The 19,404-nt window shown below is 40.8% G+C and overlaps 1 protein-coding gene across 1 annotated transcript in view; it reads right to left on the reverse strand.

The window, feature by feature from the left end:
* LOC149222168 (Haloacid dehalogenase-like hydrolase (HAD) superfamily protein) overlaps positions 1 to 19,404 on the reverse strand; it is a 340,733-nt gene that overhangs the window by 271,726 nt on the left and 49,603 nt on the right. Inside the window, exon 7 of the mRNA XM_089385283.1 lies at positions 15,720 to 15,801. Coding sequence (XP_089241409.1) covers positions 15,720 to 15,801 — 82 coding nt within the window. The remainder of the gene's footprint in view (positions 1 to 15,719; positions 15,802 to 19,404) is intronic.

Here is a 19,404-nt window from a genome sequence, read left to right on the forward strand (position 1 = left end):
ATAGCTGGTTCCAGAGCCCAATTTAAACTCCAATCAGATTGACCCACCTTGGAAAGATAGGATTCCAGCTCTTCCAATGTGAGGTCATCTCCTGATCTTCCAGGCTTTAAATCTGACCCAAGTACAAAAAGCCAATTCCCCACTTCTTTCTCCTTTTGTAAATCCCTCGGATGATTTTGTTGGAGCAAATTATGCACCTTCCTAGAGAAGGGTTTGTTGTTCTGTTTGGGTGCATGGTGTTTCAAGGAACCAACTTTTGCATTGTTCAATCTTTTCAATTTATTTAGGAGTTTTGTGAGTTTCTCCATGGTTTAACTCAATGAAGTTAAGTACATCAAGCTGTTTGGATTGACGGACTTCAAAAAAGACATTCTATCCTCAAGATGCTACAGGAAATCTCTACTTCCAGAATCTGTCTTCAAAAATCTGCCTACTGTAAGATCCCTCTGTGAAATCGCTTTGTTATGCCACTAATTTTCTGTGTATTCGATGTATTGCTATTGGGAGTTTTTGTCAAACAGTTTTAAAGATAGTCTGTTGTAGGTGAAATCCTTTTATGCTCCTTCAAACATAGTATAAGCAAATGATATTTCAACCATACGAAACGCTACAAGCAGCTGAGGAATAAAACTCCTAACCCAGAAATAGCAATTCACTATTGCTACAATAATTAATAAGCATAAATCTGAATATAAAAGAAGATATGTGTGTTTTATTGGGCACAAATTTCAATACAAAGGAAGGAAAAATAACCTGGTGCCTTAAGTCTTCCCAAACAACCAACAATGTTTTCTTTTTCAAATGGACGTTACCACAAATATTGGTCTTCTAGCTTGTTGTGCATCACTCGGGAACTCGTTCTTGTCACATAAGGGAACTTGGTTCTCACGTCATGAACTTGGCCACGAACGACGATCTTTCAGTTAGGCAACGCAACTTCGTTTTGATTTTTGAAGTGCGTAGGTGTACAACACTTTGATTTCTCAATAACGTCTGACTCCTTCAATTATAGTCTCGGATTATGACCAAGTGGCTCTTGGCCTTCTAACTGGCACCAATGATATTTTGACGTCCAAATATAATAAGACTCCATGCAGTCAAGATCACTGACATTCAGATTCCTTGCCACCAGCTATCAAGGGAGAAACTCGACCTCAGTCTAATGATACCCACAAATACCTCTAGTTTGAGCGGTTGTAGCCTGTAATACATATCAATTCTGAAACAGTGAAGGATCAACGTTGTCTCTTGTAATCTGGGCACAATATCTTAAGTTTATCAGTTATTACTCATGATCCAGGGCCCAGGCTCAACAAAATTTCTCGCTTTCATTCCTCACAAGTAACACCTTCAACGCGCAGGCACTCAAAACATTTCTACAAACCATGCCCATAGTTAAAGATGGCAGCCACTGGAGTAGAAATCGACCCAAAAAATATATATATATATACTACAGCCAAAAAAGAATCGTCCCATCCATTAGCAAAACGTTTCCTCACACATGGTAATGCCTATGTGATTCGCTTTTCAGCAAATGAGGAACAATGATATCCCTTTACTCCAGCAATATGTTCCTTCCAGTTTAATGCTAAATCAAGCTCTGTATAACTGAATGATACATATTCCGCGGTACTGTATTTGGCCACTGATAATGAAGTTGCGCCCTTCAATAAGTGATTTGTCCGCAAGTCATTGGATTTCAATCAGATGCAGCCCTCACTAGAGATAAATGCGACCATTGGTATAGTGACCTTTGTGTAAAACAAATTGCTCTCAACCCTTCTTCAGCTTGCTTTCGGTCTGCTCCAGGTATGGTTGCTTTCGGCCCACCAATTTCTCAGGGAATTTAATGCTCCTGTCCTGTCAGCTGAAGCGGAGTCTGCCCAACGAGAGGAAGTATGCCCAGGTATGTGGAATTTTCCTTGGCAATAGAGAAAGATTACACCCAAAATCTTGTCTTCAAATTAATAGAATGCGCCCAGAATTTCCAAGGACCTCGACTTGTCAACAAGTTTGTACGCCTAGAAAAATGATGCCCTCGGCTCTTTTAAGATATTAGATGGCTCTCTGCAAATGAATGATCTGCCACAATAAAGAATTGTCGTCCCAAAAGTGGTGCTTCCAGCATGGGTTTTGCTATGTAAAGTAGCGCTGATGACCCTGTCAGTGCGGATTTTTCTATGTAAAGTAGTGTTGATCCTTAAAATTGAGAATTTTTAGGGTTTCTGCTAAAAATCCTAGTGTGTCCTGATCTCTGAGGTCATCCTCCTGCTCTGTGTGCATTGAATTTTCTTTGATTTGTGTTAGTTCCTTTGTGGTGTGCAAAAGTCCCTCCCATTGTTTGAAGTGGTGAAAGTAAATTTTGGTTGAGTCTTTGATTCTTTGAGTCAATTAAAATTGTTGTTTGTTGCTTGTATGTTTGGAAGGAATATTGATTTGTTGTTGTTTGAGCATTATTAGTTCTTTTGAGACCATAAAGAAATTGATTTTGCATTCATTTAGTTTTCATCTCATAATTTACTTTTCGTAAAGTGCATTAGATCACATTGCATTGAAAAGTCATTTTTTGAGATTTATCATTGGACATAGGTTATATTGTTTAGTGATTGAAAGCTAAAAGTGCATCGAGTGCATTCTCATTCATTGAAAGAAAAATTGAAATCATTTCGCTTTTGGTGGTTGTATTTGGAAAATGAAAGTGAAAGATCTAGTTAGGAAAGCTTTGTTTGTTGCATTCTTCGTTGTTGCATCATTGTTTGAATCTCTTCCCTTACTAGATTAGCTTTCATCAAAACAGAAAGAATCCTTTTCTCATGATAGTTGCATCATAGGTGTTCAAGTGACATCGTTTTGAGCCTTAAAACCGAAACTTAATTGAAGATCAACTTAAAATTTACCTCAATTATTAGTCATTAACGAAAAATATTTAGAGGTCTAGGCTAGAGATGTGTTCTGACGTCATTAAACGTAGGAGTTGTCGTTATTCGCCAGTGTTGTATCTCGGAGGTGAAATCCCGTTCCACATACGGAAGTGTATAGGACCGTTCTCCAGTGCTTTCAGGTATATAGGAGGCACTCCATGCATGTTAAGTATATGAGAATGCTTTCATCAAACGGTTACGCATTAGACAACACTACTACGGGCTGTACTCCCACGTACCATCGCATATATTTGGGAGCCCCCTATAGTTTGTTATCCATCCATAGGTAACTGAGTTTGCTGCCTTGTATAGTGTGATACACCGAACATAGTATTCGGGGAGATTGATTGTTGTACATTAAATCCTTGGTTCGCCAAGGTGTATATTGCAGTTCACGGTTGCTTGGTAAACCTTTGTGCCTAGATACCCCTTTTTGATTTATTTGTTGTTAATTTCTAAAATTAATTGACAACGGAATAACATCCTTCCTGTGGAAATACTCCTTAGTAGATCTTAGCTTAAGACTAATGGCAACAGTTCTTGAGTTCACCAACCAAGCAAACCCCTTTGACAGGAATCCTGCTCCTCCTTATTTTGGAAATATTGGTGCTCCCTATATGGCAACGTTGTCCCTTCCTGGGTTTACCATTGGTTTTCCAATTTGGTTATTTTCGACCCCTATGGTTCCGAATGTCCAAACTGCTCCTCAATCGGGCTCTCCTCCACCTGAACAGTATCGACCTCCGATTGAGCCTAAAGTTGACTCTTTGCCTTCTTCGCCTATTTGGTCTTCTTCCTCTTCTTCCTCTTTGTCTGGTGAAAGCTTGCAAGCTAGTAACCAGGTGGATAAGAAGAAGAAGAAAAGGAAGATTAAGAAGAAGAAAAATAAGCAAAGGGCCAACCAAGCGACCATTGCTACAGATGAAACTGATGTTGAAAAATCTTCCAATCAACCCCATAAAGTGAAATTCCCTTGAAAACTTTGTGAGGTTGACCAGCTTCTTCGAGAATGTCCTGGTATTCCCAAGATATTAGAAGTGTAGTCCACAGGTTCACATCGACCTTTGTCATCAGCCTCTGGAGATCATGCTGGTGATGAACTTTCGACTAGTGATAGTAAAGCCCATAGGAAAAAGGGAAAAGTCAAATTTCCCTATACGTTATGTGAAGGGCATCATCTGTTGATTTGAGGTAGCATCGGATGTGCTCTAGCTATGAAAATTGGTGGAGAGGCTAAAGCACATGAGATCTCCAAGACCCAAAAATGGTTTGGGAAAATTCCACCCTGTTAGAGAGATATTAAAATAATTCCTATTTTTAATGAAGTTCCTAAGTCTAAACTTAGGAAAATTAAAATATTAATGGTTATTAATATAAAATTGGGTGACAATGTTCTAAATGACATGGATCAAGCCAAATCTAATCTTAGCCGTTGATTAGAGACTTAATCTCGGTTGTTGAAGACTTAATAGGAAAAGTATATGAGAAGGCTTAAGGGTCAATTGGAGATACACCAAGATTGATCAGTTAGTTTGATTTTCTGGAGCGGGTTCGCTGAGAGAAATCGAATAAGTGATCTGAGTTGCAGCGAGGGGCAGTGAGTACATAACAGAGAGGCAAAGATAGTGCCGAAGGACCAGCGCAAAGGCAAAGAAGGCTACACAGAGCCAGCAGGAGCCACGCAAAGGGCCAGAGTGACTGCGCAGAGGCTAGTAGGGCCTGCGTGGGTGACGCAGAGGGCCAAAGAGCCAGCGCAGAGCAGCAAAAGGTTGACGTAAGGTGCTTCTGAGTGACGCAGAGGCGGGGAGGGATGACGCAGAGCTTCAGAGAAGCATCAGAGAGATTTTCGTGGAGTAGACTTGTTGAATATCTACTTCCGAAGAGAGGTATTACTGCCTGATAGATATCTCTATTGGGTGAGCTAGTTTGGCACCTCATTGTACTCAAGAAAGTTGTTTAATAGTAAAACCCTTAAAACTGCTGCACTGGTTATCCCAAGTTGAGTTTTTCCGGGGATGATTGTCCAAAGATAACGGTGTCCCTTGTGTGTTTGTCTGTTATTTCAGTTGATGATCTGTAGATGAGTTGAGACTGCATTTGTGTTTATTTTCAGTATTTATATGGTTAAATAACTTGTTAAGGAATAAACAAGTAGGTGAAATAAACCAGATAATGCAGGAAGAATTTCTAACGGGTTAAACTTAGAAATTTCAACATCATCCTATTCACCTTTGTCCTTATATGGATGAAGCCTCTAACATGTTGGATAACCTTACTGCTTCTCAACCTCGTCTTTCGACTGGTTATCAGAAGCTTTCCCTCGATCCTCCACTAGTTGATCAAGTGATTGATCAGAACTCATCTCTGGTCAATCCCACTCTCTCTGAAAGTGAATCCCATGAGTTTGTTCCCGACCAACCATTGGTCGAGAAAATGGTTGACCCGATTCCACTTTCATTCAATCGTATCTATCCTGTAGAGAGTGAAGTTCATACCACTCAAGTTCTTTTGGTTTCTTCAAATTCCAAAGAATTAGGGGGCAATCCTCCTGTTCCCACAGTACAGGAGGGTGATCCTCCTATTCCCATAATGCAAGAGGGCAGTCCTCCCATTCCGATGGCACCCTCTCCAAGTAGTTTAGTCACTTTCTTTGATTGGAGTCGACTGGCAGGATATCGTCTTCCTTCTTATGTGCCCTTCTAGATCACAGTGCAAGCTTATAATATGGTTGTACCTAGCACAGTTATAGATGAAGGCACATCTATTAGTATTTTGTTCTCCACTGCTTGGCAAGCTTTAGGTTCTCCGTAGCTTGTGCCCATTACCCAGAATCTGTTAGCTTTTAACAAAGGAACCAGTTGTTGGTGTTCAAATATGAATCATGCAATTCACCCAATTCCACATTAATTGTCAACCCAGGGCTCTACGAGTTATTTCAAGGCTATCATGCAAAGTATATGTAGGCCACAGTTTCCCTACCCAGTACTGAACATTCAATTATAAACTTAACAATGTGTAACAGCAAGCGATAACTATAACAGCAAATAAGAGTAACAACAGTAATGATTGTAACAGCAACAAGAGTAACAGCAAAGCAGACTCACAGCAACACACTGATAATCATTCACAACGATAAATAAATTAACTAAAATAAACCTATGCACACATCTATCCAACAGCACCTGGTTAGGAGAGTGGGCCCAACTCCCTGATCAGGGTTGTGGCAAGATCAAGAAGTCACGAAATGCTCAGAAGATCAGAATTTCATTAATCAAAAGGATAATACATGTATGTTGTTACAGACTCAAAGTTAACGTAATTCTCTGCGATCTTAATTGTTGGCTTTCTCAGCCCCGTAACTCTACTTATACAATTTGTTAACACTAACAGCTCCTAGAATTACGGTAGTTGTCTACCTACAATTACATAGTGTTTTCTTAAGAAAAACAGAATGTAAAGATAGCAGTGCATTGATTGAAGGGTTGATCCATCGTTGCAGTTGATGCCTCAAGATAACACCACCAGCTGGATAGTCACCATTTTTTGAACCATGGCCTTGATCATACTTCCTCCAAATCTGCAAGAATAATCAAATTAGCAAGCCACTTAGGCAACAATCCCCTATGACTATGCTTCATTGATTAATGATTCATAACGACATGACAAGAGGTATACCTGTGCGGTTTAGAATTTAAATTGACCAACAATGGTGTAAAATGGATACAGGAAACAAGGTAAAAAGGTGGGTAAAAACATGCAAATTCAGCCACCAACATCTCCCCCCAACTAGTCTTTCTGCATGTCCTCATGCAACCTGTCGCCTGCGCAGATCTGGGTTGGAGTTGCGATGATCAGCATGAAGCTATGCGAGATCATATTTTGCAGCCATTTCTGTCCCTGGAGGCTTATATCCATCTGTCTGGAGGACTTCCTTCCACCAATCCTCGCCTACCTCGTAAGCTAGAGTATACTGATCGGCTGGCAGCCAAATAATGGGGAACCGAAACCTCAAACCCATCCATCGGACCCCACAAAGCTGCATGCATGCAATATACTGAGGTACCCTGTTTAAAGCTCGAGCAAAATTGGGGGCCCCAAAAGGTTCACGTATCCTGACGGATGATGATGATAGCATCCATCGTTTCTGGCAGTTGTCCTGAGCCTCCTCTTGACAAGTAAAAAATTGTTTTTTTCACATGTCAACGCACCATTTCTAGGTTGCCAGCATCTGTCCTTTTCGTCCCTCGATCCCTAAGAAGGTTTGGTGTCTGTTATAGACGTTCACAGACTGACAATTCTCCATCCGAAGGACAAGTGGCCTGTTTGCTTGATTCTCTTCGAACGTGTCAAAGGCCTTCTTCCATTTAACCTGATTAACTGTGTAGGAGGTAAAGGCTCTCAATTGAATATCTCCCACATATGGCATTGGGTTAAATGATTGATCATCACCCAAAAAGTAATCATGCATATAGAGTTCGCACATCAAGTGCTGATTCAGAATATTGTGGCTTCTCAAGATGCGTAAAAACTATATTGGGTCGTCTATCACATGGCTGATTTCCTAGCGGACGCTTTCTAAACAAAAGAATAGATATTGTTCATGGAGGAATAGAGCATAGTTGTGGGCGGGGGTCAGCAAGCCATTACCTATTGTGCCAGAGCAAACATTTATTCCTTATCAGCCTTCAATAGCTGCACCTACCCTTCCAGTTCCTCGATTTTCTTCTGTTGCTTCTCCTGCTTTCGTTTCTCTTTCTCTATTTGCTCCATGTAATCGGTAACTATTTTCGCGGCTTGCTCACGAACTCCCTTCACTCCTTCCCAGTGGGCTTCTAAAGGAATGGTCCCCCGTTGAAGGCGAGTTGCAGCAACTTGCCACTTCTGAATTTCTATAGTCATGAAAAATTCTCGTGCCTCAATCACATGCAAAAACGACTTGATCTGTGTAGCCGCGGAGGTTGTGGGCCTGTCTTCGGTCTACACTGCTGCTGAGATGGTTTCAACCCCAGGTTTCGCAGCATTCTTCTTATGCCTCCTCACTTTCCTTCGTAAGCGTCGTACCTACTTCCTTAGCTTGACAATTTCCATTTTTAGTTGCATGTTTTCCCTAAACTATGACTGGTACCTCTCTTTAAGAGGAGGCCTTCTTTTTGCACATTGCTCAATGAATTCTTGTTTGACAGCAACCTCCTCGACTAGTCTCGTAGCTGGTGTGGGGTTTGGTGGATTGACGTCGACAAATTCGTCAACCGGCTCTTGCTTTACCCTGACCCCCTCTGTTTGTTCCTCGACTCGGGGAATAGTCCCAACGTCTTCTCCTTTGGGTCTCAAAATCTCCATATCTTCCCTTGGTGGTTCTGGAGTCACTGCAGGCCCTTACGGGGTAGTGTCTTCGACACCCTTTTCTTGTGACTGCTCCGCTTCCCGACCGTTTTCTCCTTCGGGTCTCGAATCCTCCACACCTTCCTTTGGTGGCTTTGTAGCCACTGCAGGTCCCTGTGGGGTAGCGTCAACAACAACATTCTCCTCTAATGGCCCTATGGAGATAGTATCGGCCATAATCTCTTCAGTTTGTTCTTTGGTTGGCATTAGTTCTTGTGTGACAGTGTCGATCACCAATCCCTCAATTTGTGCAATTTGTTCACCAGTCGACACTGGTTCTTGTGTAACAGTGTCGACGATGGTGCCTTTAACTGCCCCAACAAATTTTAAGATCGGGGGAGAGGCTTTTTCCTTCACTAGGCGCCTAGGGGAACAAAACTTCCTTGCCCCTCTTGGTAAGGACACAAGAAGCGAAGAACGAAAAATGCTTTCTTCAGTGTCCATTCTCTCAGTGCCTGTTGCCTCAGGTCCTCCTTCCCTTGTGCTCACTGGCTGGTTTGTGCTCCCTTTTTCTTTTTCTGCCTGTGCTTCTTCTAGTTTGTCCTCCTGCTCGACAATCAACTGTGGCCCCTACTTCTTTCAAGGGTTCCTTAATCGCTTGAGCAGGTGATGTTGGTTCTTGTGTATCAACACCACTTGCAGCCTCATCCAAAGGTTCCTCATTTTCTTGAACAGGTGATGCTGGTTCTTATGTGTCAGCACCACCTGCAATTTCATCCAAGGGTGGCAATTCTCTCCTCAAAGTGGCAGTCGACGTTGGTTCCTGCGGAACAACGTTGACTGCATTTTCTTCTATCTCCATTTCTTCTACTCCTATTGAGCCAGCAGGCGACGCTGGTTCTTGTGGAGCAACGTTGTCTGTGGCTTCTTCTTCTTCTTCATCAATTCTTCCTCATCCTCCCTTGCAGGCATCATAGCCGCAAGTTCTTCCTCTGCTAGCTCAGTGAATTGTGGCCAAGCCACAGAAGTTCAAGACAAAGCATGCACCACTAATAGTCTGACCAACCCATGATTTGTAAGGACCGCTAATGCTTGTCGAGACCGACGAACAGACTACGCCATTAGCTGAAGACTGTTCGATAGAAAATATGGCTGCTGGCATGTCTAGAGAATGAATCCATGCATGCCAAAACCAAAGGCATACAAGAAGTTTAAAATGATAATTAAACAAAGTAGCAAACCGACCTTCACACGTAATGTACCTCATGACAAAATATGCAATTTCGGCCCATGGGTGCGGCAAAGACTTTCGGCCCTAGCTTGAAGCCTCATTTTGGTGTCTTTTGGGGTGATCCTTTTATTTCCTTGGAAGTTTGAACATTTGTATAATTGCTTGATGAAGAAGATATAACAAGTAATAAGAAGAAGTATAACATTCACACATAATTATCAAGTAAGAGGAATCAAGCTTAATACACACTATACTTGGTTTCTCAACACTCAACGTCCACATTAGTCCTAGGGTTTTTCCCTCAAACCTTAGGTTCAAAACCTTGCTAGGGATTACAAAACAATCCAAGAATTTTAGCAATAAATGGTATCAATGACCTTGGATCTTTATTCTGAGGGAATATGGCCCTTTTGCGATAGTAAAGACTTCAAACAATATCACATTCCATGGCAACAGATGATAGCTTAAACATTCAGCTTTACACACCAATGTGAAGGTTTCTCACTTTAAGATATACCAGACTTGCAACTTTGATCATTTATTAATGTCTTTTAGAGACCTGGTTATGTATTTCAAACTTGTAGTTGGCCTTCTGTAGCAGACTTAGACTTCTTGTAATTTGTCATTCCACAGAGATAACACAGGGACTTGGCCCTTCTCTCCTTTGTATTCAAGATTTTTGGTAATGATGTTCTACTTTCATAATAGGTCATTCATTATTCTCTTACAGCTCAAACCTTGAGGATTATTCATATATGTGGCTTCTTCTAGGACACAATTTCCTTGATATAACATAGAGGAGTCTTTCATCAAGATTTAAGATTATCAAGGATTAATACATACCTCAACGTTCCTCAGATCTATGGACCAATCCTTCCTCCACAACAGAGTCTTGACATCAGATATATCTCTGAGAGAAGGACGTGTTGATAAAGGTATGTGATAACAGCCTTGATTACTTTTAGAAGAACATGGATCCTGTCGGCTTCTTGCTTCCAAATTAATTAGGTCGGCCTCTTTACAATGCACTAGGACTTATATAAATAGAGAGAGAGAGAGAGGAGATTTGCTACCATCAACAAAAGATTAATTCTTCAATTCTCCAACTTAAATTTCCTCTTGGTTCGGATCATGCTTCAGAGATTATAGTAACCACAATAATATTAGACTATCCCATTCCAAACAGATTAGTCAAGTCAGCTCTAATGAATGACGCCCTTCTTCTAGAGCATATCAACTATTAAAGACTAGATCAATCTTTTAAAAGTCTCCAAATGACCAGAGCATTAATCATGCAAACTCAGATTGCTATCATCATAAACTTGATTACAAAGATAAGGTACCTCTAGCATCTCCACAGAGAAGATGACTTAGTAATTTGTATATTAGTGAAAGAGTGCCACAGATTATGAGTACAAATATTCTTATATCATGTCAAAGACTTCAGATTGCCATTCCACAGAGAGTTTAGATTTGCCATGGAGGAAAGTAGAATGCTCTTAAGCTTCAATCATGGAGGAGACTTAATGTAACTTTACATATCCACAATGTAGTCCTCACATTAACTTAGGACAAGTAGTTCGCATATCATACACCATAGGAGAACAATGCCATAAAGAGGCTCGCACATATAAGGAATAGTGCATGAACCATAGAGATATTCGATATAGAACTCGAATTAGTGAAGACAAAAGGTGTCACAGAGTTGTTGCTAGAGAAGCTTGCTCAATTAATAGATAAATGACTTTGATCTTGCTTGAAATGTCACAAGTAACTCATACTATTAATACAACAGATCTCATGAAATGTCATAACGGGCAGACAATTACATCAGAATTTGAATCATAGAATTATTTATCACAGAATTTACAAAACTTGCATATTACCTCAGTAACGAGATGCAACAAAGAAGAGTTTCGGATTTGTTGATGCTTGGGTTTGAATAATACCACATCGATACAATATTTTTTGGATGCTTCAAGACAAGGAGCTTCACGGAGCTTCAGATTTTTCCATTATTTCTGGAAATCTCAAGCACGAATCCTAGAGAACATGTGAAATATTCAAATTTTGGATTTGTTGTCATCTATCATATAGGAAACTTGGACTTGACATAAAGAGTTTGTACTCAGGTTTAACATAAAAAGATGTCACATATAGAGCCACAGCACTTGAGTGAAATGCCATTTAGAATAATGCCACAGAGAGAAGATTCATACATAATGAGCCCGGATCATAAGATGGTAAGCTACAAGAAACTTTGATCGAATTTTAGTCATGCCTCAATGTAGTAACCTCAGGTCCACTAGAGTTTCCATAGAGATTTAATGCCTTAAGTCTACAAACTTCTTTATAAATTAGGAGTTGTAGGAAGCTTGAATAGCAAAGGTATGACTCAGTCTAGATTGCGGTCCCCACTAGGATCAACACAAAGTCTTCGATTTGCTTCTAAACATGATTGGTAAGCCACTGAGACTCTTGCATATAGTAACCCACACATCATATGAGAAAAGTGCTACAGGGATGGTTGCATATTAGATAAGTTCGCATTTTTCAAGAGCACACTGAAATTTTCAAAGAACAACACAACTCGTATGACCACAGAGTAAGGAATCACGGGCTAGATCACCATATTTGGTTCATGCCACAGGACCGCAGAGAGGTAGTGTCCCAGATAGAAATTACTCAAAGGATACTTCTATCTCATGTCGGGGCTTTGATTACTTCAACGTCATTCCAGAATTTTGCAGCTATCTCAATTCGAACCTCCACAGGGAGTACAATACAGAACTTTGGCCTTTCAAGCTTGAACCAAATTACAGGCAAATGCCTTAAGGTTTCCTTAAAGACCTTCGCAGAAAAGAGGTGCCTTTATAACTGCTCTTCAATGCCCCTCGCGCCCCCCCCCCCCCCCCGCTCTGATACCATGTTGATTTTATTAGGGCAATGCTAGAGGGGGCGATGCTAGAACATTTTCTTATACAGATAACAGCTTCAAATAATCATTATTAGCATTAGACTTCATCTAACATTTTACATCATCAAGTAGTTATACATAAGAAAATTCATTCATTAAGCATGAAAGAGTAGTAGTAAATCACAACAGAAACAAAAGACAAGAGACACCAGAAATTAGGGTTGAGGCGAGGGGAAAACCCAAAAAGCTTTTCCTTATGCAAGAGAGAGAGATCATAGTTCATCAATACATCAAAGACAACATCAAGATAATAGCCAAACCAATATCCAAGAATAAGAGAAATACCAAGCCAAGACCCATAGCCCTCCTTCAAAATTTCGGCCTCCTTTTCTACTTCTGAAATCACTAGATCATAGATGATCAACACAAAAAATTGATGTGTCAAGTGAGGAGAAAACCTATCCTTTATATAGACTTCCAAGGGGGGTCGAATGGGTGCCTTACTGGGAACCAACCGGCTTGTACAAAAAGGAGGCCGACTTGAACAATTTTGGAGGCAAAATTATAAATTTAAATTTTCCAAATTCTTCCTTTATTTTCATTGATGGAAATACCGACCATGGCTACAATTTTCAACACTCAGAAATCATAATTAAAGTTTACTCACTCAAATTAAGAAACTTAAAAATGATAAGAAATCATTGAAAAACAAGTTAGAAGAACTTATCACAAAAGAATCATCGAAGTCTTCAGATGTAACAATCCAAGTTGAAGAAAAAGGAACGAATATTGATTAGTCAACATCACAACTCAAGAAGACGACAAACCAGTTGGAGTAAGAACATATTCAGATGTTGTAGTTCAGACGATGAAAATTCCACATGAAGATTTTGTAACCAACTCAACAACATTAGTGCTTGAAGTAAATCAGGAAATTGCCACACGCATTATTAGGGAAAATAAAATCACAAGAGCTCCTTATCGACATCTAAATCACAAGAGTAGACATCTCAATCAGTTTGCAAAGTTATATCACTCAGAACAAAAAAGAACAGACTTATGTTCCGAAGAATCCTGATGTCTGCAAAATCCAGTTTTACAATAACAATTTATTCCAGCTATCAAATAACTGCAAGGTTCAACAAAAGATTGATTTAGGATGGTTAGATCCATTCTCAGTTCGACAACTTCATCTATCATTCAGAGGATACTATCATCTTGTATCATCGAAGATGACAACTTGAAAATTCCAAAAGATGTGAATAGATTACAAGACAATAAAATAGATGACATGCCTTGTCAGCAATAAGCTTTGAGGACAAAGCTTTTGAAAAGGAAGGTAATGTTATGAATATAATTTATATAAAAAATAATATAAATATAAACAATAATAATGACCATAATTATAATTAATTAAATAATAATTAGTACTAAAGATCATCAAAGTGCCCAAGTTCCAATGCTCTATTGTAGAAGGGCAATGATGCATCTACAAGGTCATCACACTCTCTAGATGTGTAGTATGGCCTCAACATCATGTGGAGTAGGATTCGAATAGTGATCCCTCAAGGCCTCAGCTGCTTTGTGCAAGAACACTTGGAAAAACCATCTTAAACTCAAGTGAAAGCAACTATTCATTAGAGACAATAACCATAGATGCATTTAGGGCGACCATACTTAATTGTTAAGGGCATAATAATACTTCAAATAGGGATCACCCTTAAATATCTAACTAGAACAAGTCCCATAAAAGTGTTCTCTACCTCTGTTCCAGCCCCTAAGGAGAGGTGGCATTTCCAAGGTCAACCCTTCAATTCATAGATGTTAGTGAAAATAAGTGGCGACGGAGGGGAGTGACTCCATGGCCAAGCGCCATGGCGAGGGAATCGACTGATGGAGACCCACGTCCTAAGTCTATAGATGTAATGGAGGGAGCAAACGTGGAGGCATCAGCTACCCCCTTTCTCAGCCTTCTTTTTCCACCCCTCTAGCGTGCATTTATTTATTTTACCCCTTAAGATGAATTAGTTTCTCACTCATCAAGTTCAGGACATGCAAGGGTTCCTTAAGAAGAGATAAAGCACCAAGTGCTTTGAAACCAAATGATAGCTAATAGGTGGGGTAGAGATCATGCTAGGCTTTTTCCCATGCACTAATTATGTACAGACCATCTTTTGGATTTTAACTTTTCTCTTTCTTTTGTTGTGGTCATCTTATGCTTTTTCATTCTTTTAACTGTATCAACCTCCATGGCAAAGTTTCTCATCACTACTCAAGGATGCAGATGTATGAGTGCCAAATCCTGATTATCCAATGACATTTAACCTAAAGAATGGATGTGGTATCATCATCAATGGAATGATGAAAAATGTTAAGTATGGAATGGTAATGGACATGCTACTTCAATCCAAGTTTTCCAAGTAGTGCCCTCCTATAACCGTAAAGTCTTAGAGGAAGTCCCACTGGACTAAGGCTAAAAACTAACCCCCTTGGTAAGGTGAGAAAACAAGTTTATAGTCAAGATCAATCAATCATCTAGATCACGCCTTTGTCCATGTTAAAATCCTCAAAACATTCAGAGAAAGCACTTGATTGCAAAACGGTTAAAGTACTTGGTGAGTGGTAGCCCACCTTCATTCAAGAGCAATGTCAGATGGTGAGAGGTGAATGACACACAAAAATGGCAGAAGAATGTGCCATATCATCATCACTGAGCAATGTGTAGGGCTGTTGGCTGACTGGTCGTCCAAAATAGAAGAAAATGTTTTCTCCTATAGGTTTTTACCCATTTTGGTGGGTAACAGTGCCTAATGTTTTGGATTTACATTGAGTACATGAAATTATATATTTTTTATTAAATTTTCCATATTTTATGTGTTTTCTAGAAGACTAATTCACAGGCCAAATCCAGTCTAGTTATGGTTCGATACTAGGCTGACCCTCAGCTTGTTATGGTTCTGATAACATTGCATCAAGCCTGATCAAGAAAAACAGCTAACTTCCCAAATGACCTTGTTACAATTTCTTCTTTTATAATATTAAAGGCCCAATTTATTTGGACTTCATAGAGCATTATTGTACTCCCGAGTCCCACCCCTTTGTCTTTCTCCAAACACCTTACATGTTATATTATAAAATAGGAATTTTAACATAGATTTACCTAATGTATAAGAAATGACACAAGGTTTGACTAATTTTCCTAAAAAGGAAAATGAAAAAATAATGAGTTTATTTATGTCAAAATACATCCAATTATATGTACACAAAATCTGTCAAATACCCACAAAAAAGAAATCAGCTGCAATAACAATTAAAATTTCAGACAGACCTCAAGAGATATTGCACCTCGCTCGGACCATGTCATATGAATGCAGCATCGACCTAGAGCTGCAAACCATGGGTCATTCCTCCTGTTTCTTCAAAATAGATCCAATTAGGAGATTTTTTGATTCATCTCAAGCTATGATTAAGTTACTGCTTTAAAGCTACAGAAATTTTAGTATTTATGGGTTCATTAACAGTGTCAACTGGGAATCATTAGTTTATGCTGTGATTCTAATGACACTTGGTCTTATTGCTGCTATTGCTCTGTAGCCTCAAAATATACTTTCGAATTAACATGCCTACAACAATCTGATGCAGTGTTCAGTGTATGTAACACGTATGCTAATGTGTTGATTGTTTAAGGATGGTGTTACAAAGGTAATACTAGTTGTAGTTAATAAATGAAAAATTCCCTTCATGTCTTTATAAGTTTGGAATAGTACGCAAAATTAAAAGCAGGTCAAAGTAAAATTAAAGTCTCTAAAGGGACAAAGAACATTTTTGCGATGCTTGTTCAATTAGTTGCAAACAAACAAATATCACCCTTTTTCATGCATTTAGAATGCTGTTACCGTTGCTTTGTTTATTTGGCAGCATTTAGCAGACAATGGTTGTGCACAACACCGATATAATAAAATATTCAAAGGCCAAAACAACCAAATGGGAATTATTTTAGACACCACTCAATAAAAAAATCTAATCAATATTACAAGATTTCTGCCCTTTACATAACTAAGATGATTTTCTTCACCTCCTTACTTTGGTTATTTAAAGCATCAGTTTTGGGAGAAGTTCAGCATAAGGACTTCAAGACAAATGTGTCTTCGGGAAAATATTCCGGTATACTGTTGATTAGAATGGCCTTGCTCTAGTTTTGGGACGGCAGAGGAAGACCGTTCTAATCAAAATTAAAGCAACACCATTCTAATCAACACTATACCACCAGATTTTTCTGAAAACACATTCATCTTGAAGTCCTTATGCTGAACTCCTCCCAAAACTGATGCTTTACATGTAATGTTTCTAATGGAAAATTGTCTTGTCCCTTCTCACAAAGATTAGTCACAGTGTGCAGCTACACATTTTTGGCACAATTTTGACTTAGGAGGAGGACCCCACACTTAGACTTAGGAACTTTTGGGCAAATTCAACTTTATTTAGCAGCTAGTGGGATGTGGGGGCCACCCACATCGGGAATTCGAACTTGGCCATTCAATATGCTTGGAGGGAAATTGAATGGGTGGATGGAGGGACCCACATGAGGCTAAGGAGGCCCAAGAGAATATAAGGAGGGATCAGCGCTCATTTTCGATTGCCTTCTACATTTGCAAACAAACACTCACTTGTACGCTTTGCTGCTTAGCAAGTCTCCCGACTGTTTAGCCATGAATCTCTCACGCGGGAGATTCAATCTCAACTTCAGGGGACCATCCGTGCCCGCCCTAGGGAGGATGTTCTACAGGAGTTTCAGGGAGTCAGGGACAGCAACACACTTCAATCATCAGCGCAAAGAGGGAATTGCGTATTCCTGGGCAACTAGAAAACACGCCGAAGGGGTTGGAGGCCAGCAAGGGGATTCATTGCTTGTTGGGAGATCCGGGAATTGAGGAGGCAACATAGGGTAGGCATTTTCGTTGGAGTTTGCAGCTAGCTGGACCAGCACATCCGTCAGTCGTATTTTTGAGTAGAGGGATAGCGCAGAGGCCATCCAACAGCAATTCGTGGGGACTAGGGGAGTAGCTAATCTTGGCTAAGAGCTATCCGGGGAGCTAGGAGTTGGATAGCATAGGTAAATCCAGCATTTTGGAGGAGTTTGTAGAGGGATTTGCAGGCAGATTCCTGCAGGTCAAAATTGGCAGCCATAGCTAGGGAGAGGCTCCAAGGGAGTCGAAAATCTGAAGTCAAAACCAGTTAAATTCCCTTCTGGGTTTTTCTGGGTTTTGTCCAAGGAGTCTGGGGTTAAAAGCACACAATTTCCTGGGCGGTTTTTGCGCACTTTCCAGCTAGTCGAAGTTCAGCAATGCAACGGTTTATTGGGGCAGCACAGTGCAGAGTGGTGCAGTAGCGGGGCAGCCTTCAGCTCAGCCATTTTCCCAACTGGGGTTGGTCTTGCTTGTTCATTGGGACAAGCCCAGGTGCACCATTCCAATTTATATTGTATCTAGCCTACAAATTTTTAATAATATGGCTCTGCAGTCCCTTACTTGCAGCATTTCCATGGGTGTTTAATGTGTGTTTCATTTTTTATATTATGTTGCACATTTTATTTGCTTAATATCACTTGCATTCCTATTTAGGAACATTATAGTGGTATCAGAGCCTAGTTCTTGTCTCAGTTTTGGGGATTGTATCCTATGAGAGAAGGGGACCAGCAGAACATCACCTACCATAGGCAAAAGTACAGGAGCAGAGAAAGGGAGTTAGAGATTACTCCAGACAGGGAGGGCAGGGGGAAAGCACTGGCCGGAGAGGAGGAAATGACAGAGCCCAAGAGCAGGGAGGAGATGGCTTTCGACAGCCTCTTGAGGGCCTTGAGTGACTTGGCCAAGGGGCAAAAAGACATGCTGGAGGAGATCAAGTCACAGAACAGAGAAAGGACCATGCCTAGAGGGTTTCTATGTGGGGAAACTTCCAAGGCCTCTCAGCCATTCGATCACCCCTCACCAGTAGCGCAGCGCCCTTCAGTTAGTGTGTCGACTCGAGCTACACTACATTCTTTCGTGCTAGTGGCACAAATCGAGCCTGCAAGGGAGGAAGACCCTCCTCAGATGGGGGATTACTTCAAAGAGTGGCAGTCTATGGATGAAGACTTCAAAGAAGCCCTCTCCTTCAAAGATTACTGCAAGCTCAGGCAGAGTGAGAAGAACAAGGGGTACGGAGGACAAGGGACCCAAAATTATGAGCTGCAGAGAACCATAGGGAGGATGTATTTCCCTACTTTTGATGGCACTGCCAAGTGCACAGCCAGGGCTTGGGTTGAAAATATGGACACATACTTTCAACTCAACCGGATGATAGAGCAGGAAGCCATTAAGATGGCCAAGCTGCACATGGAGGGGGAAGCCCATGGTTGGTGGTTTCATGGCTTGACCACCTTAGGGCATGCCCAAATAGTTTCTTATGAGGACTTCACCCGAAAGGTGGTGGAGCGATTCAATCAGAGGGATCCAGAGGCTTATTTCATAAAGCTGACACAACTGTGCCAAATAGACAACCCAGAGCAGTACTTTTCAGTTTTCTGCATGTGTCAGTGATGGTCCCAGATCTATCCGAGGCAAGGAGGGTGTATACCTTCATTGAGGGCTTGCTTGAGCCCCTGCGTGGACTGGTGAAGTCACACAGACCCTCCACACTGCAGGAAGCAGTCTTGTGTGCCAGAGATCTACCGGGGGCCATCACCAGGACTAGAGCACCATTTCCTGCATGGACCCCTTTCCCACAAAAGGGGCATGAGACTAGACCCCCACCACCGAGGACCACATAGGGGAGGGGGCAGTTAGATGAGGAGATGCGGAAGGACCTCTGGAGGAGGAAGTTGTGCTTCACATGCGGAGAGCCCTGGGCACCTGGCCATAGGTGCACTGCAAGTAGAGCACACTACATTGAGGTCTTTTCTGACAGTGACCAAGAGGATGAGGTGGAGCAAGATTGTGATGGGATAGATGGAGAGAGTCTGGCAGACTAAGGAC

This window comes from Pinus tabuliformis, chromosome Q (assembly GCF_031772625.1).
Source record: "Pinus tabuliformis cultivar Carrire ecotype Pingquan chromosome Q, CPIR1, whole genome shotgun sequence".
Classification (NCBI taxonomy): domain Eukaryota; kingdom Viridiplantae; phylum Streptophyta; class Pinopsida; order Pinales; family Pinaceae; genus Pinus; species Pinus tabuliformis.